The following is a 14,763-nucleotide window of genomic DNA, read 5'->3' as shown; positions in this document are numbered from 1 at the left end:
AAAATTGTTTTTCTTTTATGATTATCTGTGAGAACTAAGGCAGAATGAGAGGTGGGTATGGCTACAGTATCAGGTACGTGCATTTCACACCCGAGGTTTTCAGGACAGTGCAGAGAGTTCACCCTCCTGTTCCTCAGAGCAAGTTTGCAGTCTGACCATGTCAGCTGGGATCATGGACCCAAACATAAGGGATCTTTAGCACATGTGACTGGTGGGTGCCAGAATCAGGGGCTTTTCTTTCTTGAAAGGACAACAATTGTGGTGACAGTGGAAACAAGCACCAGACAGTTTGAATGTGGTGGTTGTTCTGATCAGTGAAGTGCAATGTGTTTGTAGGACAGGTGTGCTTATAGGACCACTCTCTAGTACTGGAAGCCACAATAAAGGAACACAATTTTCTCTGTCTATTAGCTAATCATCAATGCACTTTATAATTAGGTCTTCCCCCTCCCTCTCTCTTGAAATTCAAGTGTTTCAAGTGAAGAGCTCCCAGACAAAACAGAGTTACCAGTAATGGTAGCCTCGGTGGTGCCGGGCCGGGGCCGAGGCAAGACCTCCTTGACTGGTGAGCCAGGTTTCTCATATCTGATGATGTAGCCCGTGATCTTGGCTCGGGGAGGCTGCCAGGTGGCCAGCAGGGAGTTGCTCGTGGTTGTAAGGAAGCGCAGGTTAGAAGGAGCATCGATAGCTGGGTGGAAACAAAAGGGTTTAACAAGGCAAATGCAGAAAAGACCAGCATATTCTTCACCTGAGCTACACCTGCTTGACACCCTTCTCAAAGCTATTGCTCTAAGTCACAGGGAATATTAAATGTGATCAGATATAGACAACTCCTAACTGGCCATATGTCATTACTGTGTGCTAACATGAGCAAAAAGGTCAGACAAGATCATTACCAGTGGAGGCATCCAGCACCACCGGGGAGCTGCGTGCATTCTCGTTCAGAGTGTACAGGTAGATCTTGTAGTCAGTGCCAGGCTGCAAGCCTAAAATGAAGTTGAAACACAAATGTTAGCTAAGGAGAGGAAGCCACCTAAGATGACCATCAGAAGGTCTTTCAATAACCTCTTCTTGGAGCCTAGTCTTGATGCCTCAGATATTTTCTCTCACCTTTTGTTCCTATAGTATTTCTCATCAAGGATATTCAATTCCAAAAGAAGAACCCGGTGTACTTTCTGATATGACCCTGGAGCTGCAGAAGCCCTCACTTACCAGTGATAGTGTAACTCCTGAGCTCAGGGCTGATGGTCCTCTGAATGGGGTTCTGGCCGCCCGCGGGGACGGCTTCCACCAGGAAGCCAGTGATGGTCTCAGTCTTGGTCCTCCAGGTAATGGTGATGGTTGTCTCGGTGACATCTGTCACCCGGGGCCTGCGAGGGGGACTCACATCTGCACACAAGGGAAAGGGGTCCTGTCAGTACAGTGGGGACTGGCAATCTTACCAGCCAAGTGTTGGTGCAGCCTGGGATGGAGCTTGGACATAGCTCCTGGCCTCTGCACCCACACAGCACTAAGTGGTCATTTGGGGGGGCCACCACTTACTTTCAAGGGTTGTGACCACCCCCTGGGCTGGTCTGCTGGTCAGGGAGTCCTTCAGAGCATACACACTCACTTCATACTTGGTTGCTACCTAGAATGGACAGAGTTGTACCATGTTAACAGGACCCAGCATGGGGGGAAATACTCCTGCCCTCAGTGTCTGGTGGAGCCAGGTTTCTCAGTCACCACTTACTGAAACATGAAACCTTAAAATAAATTGGGGAAGGACTGATGGCATAATTCTAATTATTTCCAGCTGGAATAGAAGAGTAGGCACGGACCCTGACACACTGTGCACATGTGCACACTCAGGAGCAGAAGAAATCCTGGAAGAAGCTTATTTCTCACCCCTCATTTTAGAATCTGTTCTTCAATGCTGATTCTTCAGAGAAACTCTAATTTCCCTCCTATTTTTCCCAGGGTTAATGGATGCTATTCGCTATGATAAAGAATAAAATGATGTGAATAAGAGAATTGTGAATGTAACAGCATGGGGGGTTTTGTCCATGGCTGCATCAAACCATGGGTCCACTTAGATTAGAATGTTTTTTAAGGCTCATTTTGGAAAATTATTCATAAAACTCCTTAAAAACAGATGAGTAGCTTTTTAAGATCACAGGAACCATAAAAGCAGTTATTTTCAGCCTTCTCCAGTTCAGGAACTCCTGAAATGCTTCCACTTGAGAAGATGGCTATATAGCAAATTTAAGCCTACTCACAAAAGACTTGTATTTTTAACTTATATTTTGCAGATGTCTTAAAAATAGGCAATAGACTGCCAGAGCTCCCATATCACAGCTTGAAATCTCTGTGTTAGATCACTTTATCTGACCTCTTTTGTGAAAGATGAGTAAAAGCATTTTGCTGGGTTACTTTTGATTATGAACCTGGTAATTTGCATTTGATTAGGCATCTAGTCTCTCTGTGCTAGATGAGGAAGGGGGTAGAATGCAGCTTCAGCAGGCCAATTACTTGCCTTTTAAAAAAACTACAGTGCCGAGTAGCTGCAGGCTACTCATGGCTCTTGCCATGAGCTTCAGAGCCAGACCCTTAGGAGCTGTAATGATCTACTCCAACTGTAGCTCCTGACACAGGAATCTGAAATTTCTTCAAAAATCTCCTTTCCAAAACACAAAGAAAGAAGTTACCATCAAGCCAGACACGACTGCAGATGTGCTGTCTGGAGAAAGGTTGATTTCTTTCATAGGACCAGTCTTTTCTTTGGGGGTCACTCTGACTCTGTAGCCAGTGAGGCGAACGTTGGGTGCATTCCAGTTGATGGTGAGACTGGTGGGAGTTACCTGAGTAAACTTCAGGTTTGTTGGAGGTGGAATTGCTGCAAAAATCCAGACAGGCACATGGTTACTTTAAGAAAAGACAGTTGGATAAGACAATAGTGTCTCCTGAACATGAGACAGGTTTAGGCCAGGAAAGTGGAGTGCCTTCTGCAAACACAGGCATAAAGCACCGGGGGAGGGGATGTGTTATCCAGAAGGAGATTCTCAAATCTACAGAAACACTTTTCAGCAGAAATAAGGAGATATCGATGCTTCAACCCTGAAATTAAGTGAGCAATGACATTTGCTGTGATATAAGGTAAAGGCTTGGGAAGGTGCTTAAATCTCTAGTAGGCCAGCCTGTTTTAATTATTCTATCAGTCTCTGCTTTTCATCACACAGCTCACGGTTTAGTCCTGCTCCACTTGCCCCGGTCTGTTCACTTCCAAAATACGATGGAAGATTTACAAAAGTAAGTAGGAAGCAGGCTCAGGAATTGCAGAGAAGATATAAAAATACTGCAAATGGAGAGGGGAAGCATTTTGCAGCCACTTACACAGCGAGTGAGGCAATGGAAAAGCAGAGCTGTGGTGGCCACAAGGCTCATCACACAAGAGCCTGTTCAGGAGCTAACACATCCACTATCCTTACAAACAAATGCTTGCCTAAAAAAAGGAGTGTCCATTGAAATATTCTCTTGCCTTACTGTTAGTAAGCCTGGGGCTGTAAACAGAGCAAAGATAAACCTTAGCATAGTGCCCACTATGGCACATTGCTATCACTGCTTTCCAGTTTTACAGCGTGGAAACAGAGGATAATTCTTCCTTCTGGCTTAGCTCAGAGCTCAATCTAAAGCCCATGAGAATCTTGAATGACTTCAAATCCACTTTTGAGCAGCCCTCAAAAGATAAACCACAGAGGGTGGGTTTGAAAAAGTATTAAATTTGCATTTCTGGCAGGTAGTCAGCCAGCTGTTCCATCATTACATCACTCTGCTTCAGTTTAGCACAGCAGATCCCTACACTAGGACCCACTGAATTCATTCCACCCCTGGAATTAAAGTGCCAACTTTTCAGCCACAAATGAATGGGAGACCTTTATTACACAGGTGCTACCTGTCCTTGTAATAAAGTCACATCTGGTAATGCTGGAAGCTTGCAATGGATTCCATATTGCTGGAAGCAACATTAAGCTAATTCCTTGCAATAGTTTTCCTTTTTCATCAAGGAATTTTCAATGCATGGAATTGTAGCTGGATCAGCCTGGCACAGAAGGGACTCTCCTGTGGAGGTGATGAGGGTGCAGGGTGTGGGCATGCAGTGGGCTGTGGTCCCTAGGGCAGTGCCAGTGAGGGATCTGCAGACTCTGTGAGACCTGAGGGTTCAGCAATCTGCCAGCCCTTCCTGCTGATCTTTGGCTCCAACAGCAAGGTCCCTGGGGCACGAAAGCTGCCCTCATTTCTCTTGTTGGGTCACTACCTGTGCTTTGAGGTGTCCCATACCATGAAGGCAAGACAAGAGCGTTGTGAGAGCGCTCACCATGGATCAGGCTCCATGACCAAGGACAGGACACCTCTGGACACTCCTCCCTCCTTTCTCTAGGATCTGTTCCTGCAATCCTGCTCTCTTGCCTGCCTTCTCTGATGGGTATGCAGGCTGACTCTGCTCCAGGCAGCTCTCTGGCCCCAGCTAAGCCATCCCTCAGGAGCAACCCCATCCCCTGGGCTGCCCCTAGGGCTGTCCCGCACGGAGCAGCAGCTGCACATGGAAGCACACTTTACCCCTCGGGGCAGAAGCCGCTGCTGCCATGGCCTGCTGGGGGTGGTGGGAGCTGTACCTGTGGACTGGGTCCCAGTGAGGGGCAGGCTCTCCATGTCATCGTAAATGGCAACGATATTGATAGTGTACTCAGAACCTGGCCTGAGGCCATGCAGCTCAGCAGTGTCTTCTTCGCCACCTGGGGCCGGCAATAGCTCATGGATTCCATCCTCAGGGCTTGAGTAGGTCACCCTGTACCTGGTGACTTGCCCCTGAGGGCTTTCCCAAGCAATTTTGATGGAATCAACATCCACCTCAGTGAATGTTAGTCCTTTAGGGCGGTCAATGTCTGTTAGGCAAATTAACGGTAAGAGGTTAAGTGATAAAAAGCAGGTTGTGGGTGAGGAAAATAAAAAGCATTTCGATTACATGCAAAGCAGTTTTCAGTTTGGTGTGGCAAGGGGGGCACTGGATTCTCCTCTGTGCTGCACCTTGCACATATGCTTACATCCCTAAGCCTGAGCTGGCAGGTGCCAGGCAGCAGGAAGGCAATCTTGGCTTTGTTGAAACCAAAAGGACCTGCATTGCCACCTTCAAAGCAGCCAGAGCACCAATTCTCACCTATTTTTGAGTCCCCTTGGCACCAAAACCCCTTTCACACAACTCTCTTTTTTTCACACAATGCTTTTAAGGTAGCATTAAGCTACCTTAAAAGTGGACAAGGGAAAAAAAAGAAATGGGAATGTTAAGACCCATTTCTCCCATGTAAATGGTTGCTGGTGCCAAAGGCAGCCAGAGAACGCAGCTGGCTCTGTAAGTTTGGGTTCATGCTGCACTTGCTGTTCACTACTGTGCTAAGTGTCAGTCCAAGGAGAATCCATCCCACTATTTCCTTCCATAAATTAATATCCAATTAACACACTCATCAAGAAAGCAAAATTACTCAGCATATTATATTGTAAAATCAGTTAGAAACAAATTTTTCAGCTTTGTATTCAGTGCATAGGGAACATCCACAGGTGCAACTGGGTGATATGCACACCTCCCAATTAAACCAATTGACAGGATTCTGGGAGCTCAGAGCAGGGGAAGCGAGCCTTGTTCCTCAGAAGTCTGGAGTGGCTATCATAGAAATACACCCATCTGCTACACAAAATGGGAGGATCTAGCATGTAATTTTTATATTGGCTCAAAATCATGCTTTTCTAGAAAGTTTCATCTTTTTCATTTGCCATGTTGTTTTAGTCCTCATTTTTCTACATTATCTAGTTGGCAAAGGTGATTTTTGTCCAGGAATTTGTTGATTTCAATGTGGATTCTTCACTCATCTCTGCAAAGCTCTGGAGAAGCTCCTGTTGTCTGCAGTGTTTGGGGCTGAGTCATGGCATTGAATACAAGCTTGAGGAGGGAAATAAGAATCACACAAATCCCTACCCCAGAGGTATCCCTCAAAAGCACTTTACCTCAAACATATCCCTGAGTTACAAGGTCCCTCTTGTGTCCCCTCTGTGACCTGAGCAGGACTGCTGTTTTGTACACAGCACCTCAGTCCTGGAATTATTCTTTGTTTTGCAGTGCTTCATCCCAAGTTCCTGGTATAACCCATGTGGTTTCCCTTACTCTCTCACACTGGGCAAGTGCTCCCAAGCCCAATCCAGTCCCTTAACAGCAATCACCTTTGCCACCTAGCACCACACAAAAGAGATCTTGGCACATTTTATCCACTGATTGGCTGATGGCAAATGAAACCCCAAAAGACCCTGCAGCTTTAGTGAAAGAAAATAAGAAGCGCAGCACTTTGAGGGGGCAGGAAATTGCATTTTGGCAGTGTTTGAGGCAGAGGGACTGCATTTTTGCCAGCATCTGCAGTTTAGGTGCATGGTACTTCTCACAGGGCAGACCACCTCACACTCTCCTGGAGACCAGGCCCCTGGCTTTTGCTTTCCCTGGGAATGTGATGGTAGGTTCAGAGATCAATGGAAAACATGTGTTTGTTCCCATGAAGTGAAATACGTACTGGTGACAGCTGTCTGAACCAAGGGCTGGCTCTCCCCGTTCTGATTCTGAGCAATGACAGTGACCGTGTACTCCACTGTGGGCTGCAGACCTTCAATAGTGACTTGAGTTTGATCTGGCAGGAAAGAACACCATCAGTCAGAAAGAACAGCACAAAGCTGCAGAGAGCTGGCCTCAAAGTAGCCTCGAATGAATGGCCTGTCTAAGCCATACCATGAATAAATGTTATCAAAACAAGGTGGGACTGAAATTAAATTTGCCTTTAAATTGCACCACACTTCTCTGGCAGTGCACAACTGCCATTTGTACCTGGCTCCAAGGCTCCACAGCTAAAAGGACAGATTAGCACAGTGGGTAGAACAAGGTACAGGGAGACCAGCTTTCATCATTTTTTAGGATAGACTGACCATCAACTCAGCTGCATCACAAGCATCCCCAAGTGTTCTGCTGATCCCACAATGTGCAGTTTTCCTGAGAACTGACATGGCAGGTTCCACAGGTACTACACACTACAAACCTGTAGTGTGTGTGACTGAACCCATGCTGTGACCAAGGGTCACGTTATGTGACTTCCAGAAGGATTTCAGAGCACGTTTTTCTGGATGCTAGAAAATCCAATGGTATTTCTTTGAAATGTAGGTGCTTTTCACGCACACTGAGGCTGCCAAGAACAAACTTTTGCAGTACAGCGATGTCAAAGAAATACGAAGCTTTTGAGGCAAAAATCTGCCTGAGCTCATCTGTCCTGGATGAGACAGAACTGAAAATCAGCAGGATGGCAAAAAAGGTACAAGCATCAGCAGGATTTTAGTGGTCACATCTTGCATTCTTTATGGATCCAGTGAAGGATGACATGACTCTTACCTGCAGGGACGTGTTTCGTTTTTGAGGGCCCATGTCCATTCTTAGGGACAGCAGAGACTCGATACCCTGTGACTGGGGATGTTGAAGGGAGCCATCTGATGCTGATGCTGTTGTCCTGCACATCAGTGACTTGCATCTGGGAGGGTGTGTCTATTTCTGGGCAACAAAAATAATTTTTCTGAGTATGCTGGTACAGGAAACCCTCCCTCTACTGTTGTGTCCTGGCTGAATTTTATTCTGCACTGCTTGGAAGAGAAAACATGTTGCTATTTACTTTCCTGTCATGCTAGCCCAAAGCAAAAAAGCCTTAACTACAATGTGCGGGTGAGTGATCTCATATCAATTAGTTGAGGATTTTTGTTGTTTTAAAGGCTACTTAATGCCTTTATCTGCAGCTACAGCAGTAGGATTCAGCTATATCCAAATCAGAAGTGAGACAACTGCCTTGGCATTAGAAAGTTAAGTCTCCTCAGGATCACATAATCTGACTGGAGTTAAGCCAGCAGTGACCCCACTTTATGAGAGCCCAACAGGATTTCCACTCTGCCATGAGCAGTAGAGCACTGCTTTCATCCCCATCTGGGCTCCACAGGGTTTCCCTTCTCCAAGTCCACAGGCCCCTTCTGTGTCACAGCAGTCACCATGCTGGGCCACCAAGATACACAGCTCCACAAACTGATGGCCCTACAGCCCGTGGCTTCTGAAAGAAACCAGGGATCAGCGATACACATTTATGGGGAAAAGCCAACGCAAAGCAAGGGGTTTTGCCTTGTTTGGTTTAATCAGGTCTCACCTGTCCTGTAGGTGACAGTGACTGGCTTGCTGCTGGCAGGGCTGTCTCCACGGCCAGTGACAGCATACACAGTGATGGTGTATTCAACACCGGGCTTGATGCCAGTGATGGTGGCAGTAGACACAGTGCCAGGCACTGTGAACTCCTGTACTGGGCTGCTTCCACCTAGCAAGAGTAGGTTAAGAAAGCAACGTGATGGACCTGTAAAGCATACATTTACAATCTCTACAAAAACCAGGACAGTCCTACATGTATCAAGCTGAAGACAGGACCATGTCGATTTCAGTGGTTGTTGGGCCAAAATTGTTTTGAGGAAAATAATGAAACATGCACATAGAACCACTTCTAAAATTACTGGAATACTCTAGATACTCTTTCTTTTGGGTAGACAAAACATGATTTGCTCTTTTTTCAAAAAGGCACCTATATGTCTGCTACAGCCCAAGGTGCCTTTGCAATCTGCTTTCTAATGGCCTCAGAATGAAGTTTCTGTCTGTGACCAGCTGTAGCAGCCTGTCCCCACCTGTTTCACCATAAGTGATCCGGTAGTATCGGACTGTCACTGCAGGAGCATCCCAGGAAATCCTGAGGCTGGTTGGGCCGGTAGGGGTGACTTCCAGGTCCCTTGGAACATCAGACACTAGAAAAACAGAGAATTAAGAAGGAATTTAAACACAGTTGCACATCAGCTACAAACTCCACTTATACCGTGCTCCTCTGCTACTCATCTGTCTGTCCGTCCTTTGGCTTGGCACACTCCTCTCCAAAGAGATGTATCTGGTTAAAAACCGTATGGCATTGGACTGGATTTAATGAAAATAGTTCTGCTGGCCCTAGAAACACCTGAAAGCAGCACGGGTCCTCCCACCTTTTCCTAAATCAGGCCCTACCTCAGTACACAGGCATCTCCTCATGAGTGAAGCTGGTAGGGGAGACGTGGTTAACAGCAAGGACTTTGCTAGGGGACGCTCCAAATCCAGCATTCCCTCCAGGCTCACCTGTTGTCTGCTGGCCAACCAAGGGCAGGCTCTCCTCCCTGCCGTTGAGGGCGATGATGCTGACCACGTACTCGGTGCCTGGCAGCAGGTTGGTGAGGGTGATGGAGTTCCTGGAGGGGGGCACACGGTCCTCCTTGGGCCGGCCCCCGCCCTGCTCGGGCTGGTAGCGGATCCTGTAGCCCGTGATGGTGGCACGAGGAGCAATCCAGTGCACGGTGAAGGAGTTCGCCGTTATATCCGAGAAGTCCAGGCCAGTGGGGGAATCAAGACCTGGGTGTTTCAAGAGACACGAGGATGAGCTCAACCAAACTGCTTGGCATCATCAGAGGAAAAAAAAGTAAATCAGTCCCATTAATGAATTCTTAAAGGATGGCATTAGCCACATGTGCATCCACGTACCTGTTTTCTGGATTCCATACAAAGGTGCACTCTCATGCTGCTCAGAAACACTGTAGACTCTCACCAGATATTCAGTGCCAGGGAGCAGGTCTGTGGAGTTGAAGAACAGGAATCTGGGCTAATGTTTCTTTGCTAACATCAAGAAATGAATCAACCTAATGACCTAAATGAATCAACATAATTTTAACTGTGTTTCTGAGGAGACAATCAGGTTTTGCCTGATGGAAGATCTGAACCTCCAGGACAGTCAAAAGTTTAAATCAGTTATTTTTGTGGCATTACAGTTCCTTGCAGTGCTTTATCCTGAACGAGCATGATACCCTATGTCATTGTTTCACTAGTTTGTAGAGATTGACTCGAAGCAATTACCTTTCTACAGGGTCCATTCTAGTTATCTACTAGTTTAGCTATGCACCAGGCCAAAGCTTTAGCTGATATAAGCTGAAATAGGGCCAAGGATTTCTAACGCAGCTGTTCGAACGCAGACAAGCTCTAGACTTAGTTTTTTATTCTGAAAACAGGTCTTGTCTCTCACTTAACCAGATTCTCGGATAGAGGAAAAATCCCCAGCTATAAATACAAGACAGCTCTTGCCCCAAAAATTAATGTCAGCTTTTGGAAAATGCCCACATTTTGCTGCCATGTCCTGTAAGGTTCCAAAACAGGATGTGCTTTCTGGTCTGAGCATACAAAGTCAAAGGAGCAATGACCTTTTGCATATTCTGATCCTCTCCTGAACCTCTACACTGCAAGTCCTTGACATTATTGGCAAACCAGGTGAACAACATGTATTTACTGTTAATACCTAACTGGGCTGCAAATCAATGCAATTGCCTCATAGCCTGATTCATCACTGTCCTTGGATTGATAGGAAAAAAACTTGTCTGTGGTTTGGCTTTAACTTGGGTAAAGCTAGAGGCCAAATCCTGTTTGGTGTGAGTTTCTATGAGGCTACTTGCAACATCACTTTAGATCAGCTGAGAATTTGGCCAGCCACACTTAAAACAATTTTTTTTTGCCTCATCTTGTGTCACACGGACCATCTCACCCTCTACAACTACTTGAAAGGAGGCTTGTAGCAAGGTGGGGGTCAGTCTTTTCTCCCAGGTAACAAGTGAAAAGACCTCAAGCTGCACTGGGGGAGGTGAAAGGTTGGTCAGGTGTGGAGTCACCATCCCTGGAAGTGTTCAGGTGGTGTGTGGATTGGCACCTGGGGATATGGCTTGGTGGTGAGCACAGTGGTGCTGGGTTGATGACTCAATGACCTTCGAGGTCTTCTCTCTTAGTAATCTTACAATTTTATGATGAGGGGCTTCTCATGTTTGACTTATGCAGGTAACCCACTTACTTGTTAAGATGACCATGTTGTCTGAGGGTGAGACTGTCACCTCTGCAACGTCATCCTCCTTCTTGGCGGGGGAGTAGCGCACCAGGAAACCGCTCAGCACGATGGAAGTCGGGGCAGTCCAAGTCACCCTCATGGTGTCAGGCCCCACATTAGTGAAGCGCAGGTCAGTAGGAGGAGGCACAGCTACACAGCAAAGAACAAACCTACCTCAGCTCTCAGGTTCATATTGATCAAGATGTCTGTTCAGGGAATCAATCACCAGAGAAAGTATCTCATGCACAACTGACTACGGCATCAGACTCATGCAAACAGACTTCTAATCTACATTTGGTTCTACTACAGTTAAGAGAAAAATGTGTCTGCACTACTGTCAGGCTGCTTTAACCTCCTGGCAATTCCTGATATGTTAAATGTACCCCGCGGGGCTAATTTAAAAACAAGGTAGCAAGTTTCACTAATGTGCTTCTAGCAGCTGGATTTTGTATTACAGATGTGGTGCCAAGAGAGGTTTAAAGTTGCCATACAGCAGCTTACAGATGGAAAAGTAATCTCATCTAGAATCCATACATGCACACACAGGAGAGGAGAGGGTATATCACTAATTTCCTATGACTCTACTTCTACTCATGTTGAAGGATTTACAGCCTCAGGACTTTCAAACACAACAGGATTTCATGCAAGAACCAGTTTCCAGCTCTCCTTCAGCTCATGCACTATAAAGACCCTTGGCAGTGTGGCATGGCTGTCACTGGCATGTACTCAGGGAGTGGTGTCCATCTGCATCCTTTGGGGCATTGTGGAAAGAGTGAGGCCACCATGGAAATGGGCTGCTGGAAGCTTGAACAGCTGTCAAGGCTGGAGGGTGTCTACTGATCTGCTCCACCCTTTAGCACTCCCATTTTGAGGAAACACAGTTTTAAAGTCTGGCAAACACACAGCTCACATTTCAGGCTCTTGATTCCAACTGGATCCTGGAAATCTGAACAGCAGAAGGTGAATGAGCCTGGCAAGTCTGCAGTCATTCATGGTATTAGAATGCCTCCAATTCAAAAAGGAGCAGCACCATATCCATCCCCAGCTGCCATCTGGGGAAAGGAGCGAGCTGAGTCTGCCTGGATTCCCCACAGTGAGCAGCTCAATTCCTCTTTGCACAAAGCCCCAGAACCCCGACAGCCAGTGACAGCCAGTGACACCGTCCACGTCACAAAACACAGAAGTTTTCAAAATTCACCCGTTTGCTGTGTCAGAGTGGTAGGGGCGCTCTCTCCGCCATTAATGAGTGTGATTACACTGATGTCGTAATCAATGCCCGGCTCCAAGCCTGTCACTGTGTAGTATCCTACTGAGGAGTCCACAAAATCTTCAAAAATGGGGACACTTTCTCCTGCTGCAACTACTGTGATGCGGTACCCAATAATGGTGGAGGCATTTAACGGGGTCCACCTCAGGCCGATGCTCGAGTCAGTTATGTCAACAAAGCTTAGGTCAGTGAGCTGGGGCACCTCTAATGAGTTAAAGAGCAAACAGGAGAGGCAGAGACACACGGAGGCAAAAGAAAGACAAGGGAGAAAAAAGCAGTGTTCATCACTATTAACATCGACAGAACTCTGGAAGCAATTGCGGTGATATGCACAATTTTTCTTGGGGTTTGGGGGAAAAGGAAGGATTTTGGTGGGGTGGTTTTTGTTGTGTTTTTGCTTTCGCTGTTTTCAGTTTGTTTTCTTAGATTTACCGTTCAATGCAGTCTCCAGCTGCTTCCCTGGGCAGACAGAAGCTGAAACCCCAATCCCCTCAGAAGCTGAAACGCCAGTTCTCTTTACAAGGGTAATTTTCGAAGAGCCCTACAAGAGGCACTTAACTTGCAACAAATTTACTTTGAGCAATGATAGGCCACAAAGACCCATCATTTTCTGACAAAAACAGAAACAGAAAAAAACCACAGCCCTTTTTTCTTTCTACAGGTGAATTACAAGAGACCAAAGTTTACTGAAGTATAATTAAAACAACTCTGTTGATCGACCCTCTAAAATTCTTGTTTTCATTCAAATGGTGAATCTTTTCACTGGGATCATAAAAATATCAACTCACTTGAAGAGGCTAAAAATCAGACCCTCAGCTGGTGAGAACCTTCACAAAGTTCCAGGGTAGATCATCCACTGTCTGAACTATTTACAGTGCACTCAGAAAAAAGCCTCAAATCCCTGCAATGGCTTGAGGATCGGGCCCAGAATTCCTCAGGTTCTACTAACCAACTAACTGCTGCAATATATGTGCTAAAAACAGATGATATGAAACACTAAGTAACAGAACACTCCCCTTGGAAACATGGAAATTGTTAAAAATGACCTTTAGATGGTATTAATTTTGTAAGAGTGACAACATCCCTGAATTCAGAGGTTATGCCCAGCATATGATGTGGCCAAGAGCCTGACATACATGGCTAAAATTGTTCAAAATACCAAGTTTTAGCCACTGAATAAGAATGCCCTTTAATGACCTTTTAGATGCTGCCTAAATTTCTATAGGGAAAATAAGCACAGCTGTGATTGTTTTCCCTACTGATATTATTCCATTAGCAAAGGTGCTCATTTCCTGCATGGTAGGACCAGCAGAATTGGGCAGGGAATGAGGAACTTTGGATGCATCTTTAATTGACAATGGCCAAACCTTCAGCTGCTCAAGTCAATAAACTGGTATTGATTTAAGCCACAAGATTTGGCTGTGTAACTTTATCAGGGTGATCCTGAAACCAGTGGGAAATAATGGATGCTCTTCCTCACTCAGGATCAGACATCAGTGAGTCAAAGATGCAGGACTCTATACATTCTGTTCATTACAAGTTAGTTTGAAAAGAAATTATGGGACAAATATTGCTTTAATAACAGTGGTTTTGCTCTATTTCAATGTCCTTCTTGGAAAACATGTATTTTACAGAATAGCTAAAAAAAAAAAGCCAGTTTTCTGTAAAATAATTGTTTATCCACATGGAATGCATGTACCATATCACCTTTAAAGAGTTGTAAAAGCTAGACACATACATTCTTAGCTTTCCCTCACCAGAAGATGGTGAAGGGCTAAAGCTATTACTGCATAACTATGCAGCATCACAGCATTAGTTAACCCCAGAGAGCACACAGCACTTCAGTGAAGCACAGAAATTTTAAAGCAGTGTTACAAGAGCAAGCAAACACAGTAGCTGGCATCATCTCAGAGCGGAAACAAAAATAAACAAAGCCCTCACAAAGGAAAACTAAATGCAACCGTTTGGGGAAACGCATAATAATTTTGCTACTGTGGCTACAAAGGCAGTTTCTGCAGGCCCCACAGATGTCATGTGAGGTGGCACACACCACACTGTGTCCCAAGTGCTACAGTGATGGACCTTTCCATCTTGGCTTTCCTCTCCATTGTGCTCAAGTGATCTTCTGCCACTAGTGCTGCTAGAATTTCTCCTGTGCTCGCTTCCCACTCGTATCTCGGTTCACCTACTTCCTGTTCCCACCAGCTGTGCTCCAGATGCTGGGGGACTTCAGGGCTAAGTTAAATCCCTGCTGCTGCTGCCTAGCTCAGTGTACTGATACAGCAGATCCATGTGCTGACCACCAGCCTGTGAAGCACAACACAGGCTGCCCATGCAGAGAAGTACATGGGTGTAAGAAGTTCTGTCACAGGTTGGAATGTGGCTATTCTGCTTCTTGAGACTAAATGTGAAGTCTAAGCCCTCAACCATCAGAGTAATAAAAGTTCTGCATTGTAGATCACTTGGGCTCAG

At 45.8% G+C, this 14,763-nt stretch overlaps 1 protein-coding gene across 6 annotated transcripts in view; it reads right to left on the bottom strand.

Moving 5' to 3' along the window:
- The window catches only part of FN1 (fibronectin 1), a 51,879-nt gene that overhangs the window by 7,566 nt on the left and 29,550 nt on the right, over positions 1-14,763 (bottom strand). For 3 of the 6 annotated variants that reach the window (XM_053983193.1, XM_053983192.1, XM_053983194.1), the window contains exons 25-38: positions 12,223-12,495; positions 10,992-11,174; positions 9,644-9,733; positions 9,245-9,514; positions 8,770-8,886; positions 8,247-8,411; positions 7,454-7,609; positions 6,591-6,704; positions 4,653-4,922; positions 2,688-2,875; positions 1,543-1,630; positions 1,213-1,389; positions 897-986; positions 509-688 (exon numbers count right to left, since the gene is read on the bottom strand). In XM_053983193.1, the coding sequence (XP_053839168.1) occupies positions 509-688; positions 897-986; positions 1,213-1,389; positions 1,543-1,630; positions 2,688-2,875; positions 4,653-4,922; positions 6,591-6,704; positions 7,454-7,609; positions 8,247-8,411; positions 8,770-8,886; positions 9,245-9,514; positions 9,644-9,733; positions 10,992-11,174; positions 12,223-12,495 (2,361 nt within the window). The remainder of the gene's footprint in view (positions 1-508; positions 689-896; positions 987-1,212; positions 1,390-1,542; positions 1,631-2,687; positions 2,876-4,652; positions 4,923-6,590; positions 6,705-7,453; positions 7,610-8,246; positions 8,412-8,769; positions 8,887-9,244; positions 9,515-9,643; positions 9,734-10,991; positions 11,175-12,222; positions 12,496-14,763) is intronic. The other 3 variants (XM_053983196.1, XM_053983197.1, XM_053983198.1) reach the window with 3 other exon arrangements.

This window comes from Vidua macroura, chromosome 7 (assembly GCF_024509145.1).
Source record: "Vidua macroura isolate BioBank_ID:100142 chromosome 7, ASM2450914v1, whole genome shotgun sequence".
Taxonomy (NCBI): Eukaryota; Metazoa; Chordata; class Aves; order Passeriformes; family Viduidae; genus Vidua; species Vidua macroura.
The sequence above is the reverse complement of the archived record's forward strand: the minus strand, read 5'-3'. Positions and strand labels throughout refer to the sequence as shown.